Source organism: Halyomorpha halys, unplaced genomic scaffold (genome assembly GCF_000696795.3).
Source record: "Halyomorpha halys isolate HHAL.00 unplaced genomic scaffold, Hhal_1.1 Scaffold302.1, whole genome shotgun sequence".
Taxonomy (NCBI): domain Eukaryota; kingdom Metazoa; phylum Arthropoda; class Insecta; order Hemiptera; family Pentatomidae; genus Halyomorpha; species Halyomorpha halys.
In genome coordinates, this window is record NW_027110436.1 from 1,288,636 (window position 1) to 1,296,840 (window position 8,205).

An 8,205-nucleotide genomic window follows, 5' to 3' on the forward strand; every position below is an offset into this window, starting at 1 on the left:
CGTCGAGATGTAAAACATCCTCATATATCAGTATTTGTTCAACCTCAACTTTCAGTAAAATATAATTAAAAGTATGAATCACGATTTTTAAAGAAATTTCAAGTATTCTTTTACACTTTTGAGTTGTCAATTAAATCGAGGTTGCAAAGCTCCTAATTTAAAAAAAAATAACACAACAATTTAAGCTTATTTCTAATTGATATAAATTATGTAAAATATTAAAAGTGATTTTAAATTATATTAACAACAATGAATAACATTTATAATAAGAAAATATTTTTTATAAGCTTTTTATATTTTATATAATTGAACTTTTTTCATCCAGCCAAGGTTCTAAAATTGATCTGATCAATTATTGCCTAAATTATACCTACATTCAGTCCTTGATTTATATATAAAGTCACATGTAATAAACATTTTTAAATAGTTAACAAATGTAAACTTCAAAAGGACTACTATATTATTTATTATGTTTTAAAAGTTCATTAACAAATTACCCGTTAGATGTCAGCAACAAAATTCTATCTCCTTTTATTAATAATTTCCGTTAAAGAAATTACTGCCGAAAAAGAAAAAAAAACGCCGAGAACCAAACATTCTGTCTCTGAATTGAGATGAAATATTTCTACAAGCGTTGTGAGAATGAATGATATCCCCATGAAGTGTGCATCTCAGGGTGTTTCTAAAAAATTGATTCTGTTTCAAGAAGCAAAGCCAAGACTAAATGCCAAGATCTTGAAGACCATACTTGGCGGCGCCCAGCCAGGTGTTTTCTATTGTATGGTCAGCTTATTATTGATGACAGTTTTCGATTCGTCTTCTCCTTTGATGGATACACCTCTGTTTAAATAAAGTTTGGATTAACCTTAAATTTAAATAATTGCATTTACAATGGTTTCCGAACTGTGTGAAGAGAAAGAGGTGAGTAAGTTAGTTGTAGTAAATCATCTAATAAATTTCATTTCTTGTTTTGGCGAACCTAAGTTAAACCATGAAAGAATTCAGTGGGTTGTTGAGGAATATGAGCAAGTTGTCCTAGATCCACCCCATGTAGGTAGCGCATTCTGTTTGCGATAACCTTTACTTCTCTCTATCAAAATAAAAAAGATGTTTGGATCGTGAACGTCACGGAAACTGAAGGCAGTAAATCAAATCGCAGATAATATCATAGAATTGGGGAATCCAATGTGGAACTGCGATTTCTATTCCTCAAACTTCAGAATCTCGTTTCTATAACTACGTAAGGTTGTTTTATTTCACTTCTGGGATAGTCTGTACTTCTAGCATATTCTAACACTACTTTAAAATGTATTGCAGAAAAACAGATTCATTTAAGGGAGGTTTGAATAGTTATTCTATTAAAAAGTCTAAAAAAATTCGAAGAGTATGTTTCTATGATTTAGTAGTTGTATGACTGTCCTTTGATTAATGTACTAGTTAATTTATTTATTTTTTTCAGAGAATGGTAGAAATCGTTTGCAATGGGTGGGTTTTTCTATCAAGTTTTGATTCTGGTAATTTGGGATCAGTTGAAGCTGTCCAACCTTCATTAATACCGAACAGTAATATATATTGATTTAACTCTTGTAGTTGAACTTAACTAAGCTACTTATCCAATTACCCTATCAATAATTATCTGTTTGTGTAGATACCTGTTCATCTGATTCAGTCATTGACCAGCCCGATTTTGAATTTAATGTTTGGACGAAGCCTGATTGTGCTGGAACAGAATTTGAAAATGGAAACAGGACATGGTTTTATTTTGGGATGAGAGGTGATTTAACTATACCTGGTTTACTTTGATATCTGCTTTTATGAATGGTCTCAGTAAGTTTATTTTTGTTTAAAGAGGGACTACCTTTCTCAAATGTGAAGATAAATATTATTAACCTGAACAAGCAATGTAAAATGTATGCTCAGGGGATGACTCCAGTGTACAAAGTTGTACCAGGAAAAAATCACTGGGAAAGGATCAAGGATAAACCAACATTTAATGTATGTACAAAGATTTTTTATTTTTGAGCTTCTTTAAAAATTAAGTTAATTTAGCTTTTAGCTCTAACTTTCATTCCTGCTTTTTATTCTGGAGAGGGAGTATTTCATATAATTACTAACTATTTTATATAATTTACTGACTCAATGTTATAAATTTTACATTATCATCGAAATAGATTCCAAATAAAGCGATGTTCATTGATATTTTCTATTACTTTAGTACTTGTGTTAGATCCTGTTTACTTTAGGCTGTTTACTGGATGTCAGTGACAAGCTTCATTTTAATGCCACAATCCCTGAATTGTTCCATAACATTAACAATGTATAAACTTTAAAGTGCCAGTCAGCTAGAATTTCAGTCGCCATCTGCCAGTGATCTTCCAGTCAAATTATATTTGAGTACTACTAGCATACCAGTGGCTGGCAATTTGTTAAATCTTTTTTAGATACCTATGTAATATATTAATTTTTATGTAGTTACCAGAAAATCTATAGCCTTCAATTATTTATTGAACTAACTTTTTTTTTTTAACACAATGTTATTTCTCTTAGATGGAAGACAAGCAGTTCACTGTGAGCTTCGTTTATAGGTTTGGTGACACAAGACTGCAAACAGTTTATTTTGCTTTTACATATCCTTATACTTACACTGATCTCCTTAACCACCTCGCCGCATTAGAAAACCATAGTAAGACCAAACTTGGACATGGGGACAATAACTCAGGTATTATTAAGTATTTAATTTGAATTATTCAGAATATCCTAGTACATTTGTCTTGTTATTAACTTTATTTATTTTAATTTATAGAACCAAAACAGGATGATATTTATTTCCATAGAGAATTATTAACTTATTCTCTGGAATCTCGCCGAGTAGATCTCATTACTATAAGTTCACACCATGGCATAACGAAACTACGGGAACCCCGATTGCCCAACTTGTTTCCAGATCAAAATACTCCCCGCTGTTTCCGGTTTTTACCTTACAAGAAGGTATTTTTTTTATCTGTTCTAATTTTTAATATTGGAAGGTTATTCTTAATTAATTACTTAAAGAATAAATATTCTAAGTTTTTATCAAAAGTGAAATTGATTAAAATTATCTACCCTCCTCAGTTTTTTAAATAATTAAAATACAATTAAACTTGTTTTCGGCCATGGTTATTTTGCATTTATTTAGAGAAATTTGTTTTGTTCTTATTCAAACATGTCACTACTTTGTTGTTTGTATATTTTATAATATTTTTTTTTTTTAGTTTGCTTAATATTGTTTTCCACCCTTTATTTTGGTGTTCAATGTTTTAATTATCATAGAAAATATTTTTATAGAACATCCTGATCACAATAAAATAAAACAAAAATATTTATTAATATATTGGTTGTATATCTTTTCTAAGGCTCTTTTGTGCTCTTGATTACATCATTTTGTAGGGCCGCCCGTACCTCACTGGTTAAAACACAGTCTTGCTAATTTGATGTCCATTGGCGGTGCCGGTTTGAATTTGGCCTGGGGTGTTGACTTTTTTCATTGAGTGTTGGTCCCAAAAAATGAAAAACAAAATGATCCCTATCCATGGTTAAGCAGTATTGGACTCCAATTTGGTCTTGGCCGAAAAAAAAACAAAACCTTTTTGTAAAACTTTTTAGCTGATATTTTTAAAATGAAAAATATTGTTTGAAGTTCTATGGTCTTTGACATTTCATTTAGCTATTATTGTTACCTATATTATTTGAACTTATTATATTTATGTTATAATTATATTCTTACATCCCAAATCATTAATTTCAAACAAATTCATTGGGCTAATTTTATCTTATCTTATTTAATTTGTTTCAATATAATAAATAAGATGAACATTTCTATTTGTTGTAGGTTATTTTCCTTAGTGCTAGAGTACACCCAGGAGAAACACCATCAAGTTTTGTTATGGCAGGTATGATGAATTTTCTTATGTCACGGGAAGACTCTATAGCATTTGCTTTGAGAAGACATTTTGTATTCAAACTGATCCCTATGTTGAATCCTGACGGAGTCTATTGTGGAAATTACAGAACAGACACTCGTGGTGTCAATCTCAACAGGGTTTATGGGTGTCCTTCTGCTCATCTACATCCGAGCATTTATGGTTCTAGGTATGATAGTGGTAAAAATGCTATTTGAGGTACAAATGATTAATAATATTTAGTGTGTTCCAAGTAAAAGGCTGAGACTGAATGTGTTATATTTTATGAAAAAGGTATTAAATTAATTGAAAAGAGTAATGAATTTCTTGGAAAAATGTTTATAAGCTTTTAACTTCAAATAATTTAATATTATAACAGCTGGATTCTCTTTCATGAGAATATATATTTTACTAAATGTTTTATCACAAAGGAATTTTTTTTTTTTACAGAGCTATGATTAGGTATTACCACCATGGTACAATAGTTCCTGAAGAAGAATTTGATGAAAAGCCATCATCAATTGAGGATAGAGTTTCTGGTTTATCTCTTAGTAAAAGTCAACTATCTCTTGGTCCTGGAGAAACCGCAACTTATAAAATCACCTGTGGTTCTGGTTCTGAGGTCAGTCGATCATTATATATTGTAATTTGTGAGGATCTTAATTTTATCATTGATACAAATGTATTAATTTTGTGTTATATTCTTGGTACAAAGCCAAAGTGATGTATCTGCAGAGTTTGCTGGCCTGAGTTTTGTTTTAGTTTAATGTGTTTTGTTTTTTTTAGTCTCTTCATAATGTTTGACCTAAAATTAGTTAAAAATGCAAAACGATCAATTGAAGAATAAAAAAAAAATTAGAAATTATCTCAATCAATTTATCTATTTAATCAATATATACAACATATTATATATTGATTAAATAGTTTTAGATATAAATGTAATATTCATATCGTGGAATTCCTTCCTTTCTTGATCTTGTCTCTCTGTCTATTATCAAGAAAGACTTGGCCAGTGTAGTGGATTTATGGTTTATCCAAATTTTAACTGCATTAATGCTTCTGTTGAGGCATATTAGTTACTCGTATCCTCATTTTCTTGTTCGGGAATAGCTGGAGGTAACCCATTTCTTGGACTTCCAACTTTTTTCTATGACCAAGATTTAGAACCATATTTTGGTGTGAGGGTTCAAATTATCTTAAGAAGTGTTGTTATACTTCTGTTGAATATTTCTTGGCTATGTATATGCTGTAAGATTATATTGTATATTCTTCATTGTTATTTTTGTTAACATCATTTTTACTTTTACCTCTAACGAAATGATTATTATATGTTTTCCTGTTTACCATAGGGCAGTGGTATATTGCTATAAATCAAGAAGCACTATCACTCTCCTCTGATATAATCTTTGTGACTTAAAGTTATTTTTAACAATTAACTGTTTTATATCTTTTTTAGAACCTGTGAAGTGTGTTGGTCTTCATGGTATGAAGAATTATTTATATGCACTCGTTTATTTAAAAAAAAAAAGAATTAAAAATTTTTTCTAAATGTTCTTGCTTCAAAGCAAGAGGTGTGTGAATGTACTATGATTGAATTCATAGCAACCTTAAAAGAGAAAAGATGTGTCACAATCTCACTACACTTGGTGGGATGCGATCGTAACAAAAATAGAAATAAAATACTACCACTATATTCAGATATTGGTTAAGCTTTTGCTGATACAAATTTCTGTTCAAAGTCTGCCACAATCTCACCTCATTTTACGGTTACTATACTTATCAGTAAAGTATTTATGCTTGTTGGCCTGTTAGATATGAAAATATTAAATGATGAATCATATTACTGTTTAGTTTTTTAATTCACCTCCTTAAATTGTGTAATGAGTATTGTTTTTATATTTTAAAATTAATTTTGTTTTCCATTAGATGGTTGTATCACTTGAACCTGATAAAGAATTGAACTCTTCACGGATGATTACACCAGTTGGATTGGGTAGAGTCTGTAATACAACTGATGATTCAGGGTTATTTATGTATATAGACATGCACGGTCATACATCAAAAAAAGGTAAATTCCGGATAATTGTTTTTATTTAAAAAAAGCAAATCTTAAGTAGAATCCTGATATTTTGTATCCATGAAATTAATGCCTATCTGTACAATATGTACAAATTCATCAGTTCCAAGAAAGAATTCCTTTATTTTGCAAAGAAAAATCAATGCATTCTCGTCCCCTCTATAATTCATTTTTATTTTTGTCCTCCAAATCACGCAAACATCTTATAATTTTTATATTCAATTACAAATCTCTTTTACTTGTTTTTAACAGAGCTGGAAGATGAGAGTGAGAGAGGGAATCAATTATACGAATGTTGGTTTGTTTAGACTTATATTTTTATTTCTTTTTAAGTCTTCTTTTCGTCGATTTTTATGTTTGTTTCAGTTTTGGGTTTGAATGTGCTTTTGAGAAGATTTTACAATTGTCTTTCCTTTAAGTAAAGAAAAGAAATCATTGAAGCAGTAGTTGATGTTGACTAACAAACTTTTTTGTCCATATGTCTATCTGTCAACAATAACATCCATTTAAAAGAACATGGTAAAAATCGCCTCCCAGACTTTGGAAATCAAAGTAAAGTGCTTTAATACTGGTGAGTATACAAATTTAGAAGAACACTGCAAAAAAGGTTTTAAACAAAAATAAAATTAGAGTGTATTGGTTGGAGGAAAAACCGAAGTATTAAAAAAAAATGGTGATTAAAAACTTTCTGATAAGGTTGGGAAAAAACATAGTTTAAAATTGAAAAAAAAATATGAATGTATGAGCATATCATCCAAATTCTGGTCTAAGTGGAAAAACGAATTGACAAAATTAATCGATTTTCATGAACTATATTAATAAATAAGCATACAAACTCACTATAAAATTTTATATTAATCTTGTTATTTAATATATTTTATTCCCTATTATCGGTGATATTTAAAACTAAAGATCTTGATAATTCATATGTAACCATTGTACCTTAAACAATACGAACCATCAGGATTCTACTGTATTAAGAAATTAATTGGTTTTTGGAAAACATTGTCAAACGTTTGATTTTATGCAAATACTTTATTTAGAATATTCATTGAATTTTTTTGAAAACAATCGCAATATGAAGGGGGTTCCAATGGAAAAAGTTGAGGTTCCATTTTTTTTTGGTTTTGATTGAAACTTTATTTTAATTATAATGACTGCAAAGTTCTTTCTGAGTTATTTTTTTTATGAAAAAAATCCTTAAAAACATGAATATTATTTTAAACTTGGATTAGTTAAAATATTATGGTAACAAGCTTTGCTTAGTAACAGTGAAGTGGAGGAAATTCTGTCAACTTTCTTCCTTAGGGTGTGGGAGTCTCATCATTCTTCAGCTGTGTAACATGTGTTTAAAAATGATGTTTGGAAGAACCTAATTGTTTTTCTCCTCCACATTTGATGTGTTGTTATTTCTCTTTACTGGTTAACGCATGATGCTGAAACCTCAATTCTCAGAAGAAATGGGAACTCATCGTTTTCACTGTAGCCCATATTGAAATTCTTATTAAACCACATTTATGCATTAGAACAGTTGGTTGTGAAAAATATAAATAATGTAACTATTTTTGGAATATTAAATTACAGTTTATAATAATTTTTTCCTTTTGCTGTTATTCCTTCTTTTAACTATATTATAGTGGTTACTCACTGTGTTAATTATATACTTTTTTTTTAGGTATATTCATGTATGGCAATCATTTTGAAAATATGAATATGAAAGTGGAGTGTATGTTATTTCCTAAATTAATTACACTATATTCGCAGCATTTTCTTTTTGATTCTTGTAATTTTACTGAAAAAAATATGTACATTAGGTAAGTTTAGAAAATATTTACATAATAATCATTGTATGTCGTGCCAATATTACATTCCTAACATCATGTTACATCAAGTACATTATTATTTTATACATTGTTACAGGAGTCCCCAACCTTTTGTTAACCTCTAGGCGCATTATTAAGTTATTTTTTCAGGTGTTGGGGAACAATTTATTTAATTTCAATGTAAATTAAGTGTTGGATAATATTAATAATATTTAAAAAAAAAAGAATACTGCCCTAATGATAAGAAGCTACCGATACAGAAATACTGATTTCGATGAAACTTATTTGGTAATACTAGATTGAGGTATATTTTATATGTGTACAAGGGCCATAGGAGCCAGGAGAAAAAAAATATAATTTTATCCAT

At 29.3% G+C, this 8,205-nt stretch overlaps 1 protein-coding gene across 10 annotated transcripts in view; it reads left to right on the plus strand.

The window, feature by feature from the left end:
* The first annotated feature begins 420 nt into the window (after positions 1–420).
* LOC106680985 (cytosolic carboxypeptidase-like protein 5) overlaps positions 421–8,205 on the plus strand; it is a 32,962-nt gene continuing 25,177 nt past the window's right edge. For 7 of the 10 annotated variants that reach the window (XR_010843752.1, XR_001343174.2, XR_001343173.2 and 4 more), the window contains exons 1-10: positions 422–921; positions 1,460–1,562; positions 1,649–1,774; positions 1,850–1,995; positions 2,548–2,719; positions 2,804–2,988; positions 3,869–4,128; positions 4,389–4,560; positions 5,865–6,006; positions 7,691–7,829. Coding sequence is in view for 7 of the 10 variants with exons in the window: in XM_014421060.1 (XP_014276546.1) it covers positions 892–921; positions 1,460–1,562; positions 1,649–1,774; positions 1,850–1,995; positions 2,548–2,719; positions 2,804–2,988; positions 3,869–4,128; positions 4,389–4,560; positions 5,865–6,006; positions 7,691–7,829 (1,475 nt within the window). In the remaining 3 variants the exon portion in view is untranslated. The other 3 variants (XM_014421062.2, XM_014421059.2, XM_014421061.2) reach the window with 3 other exon arrangements.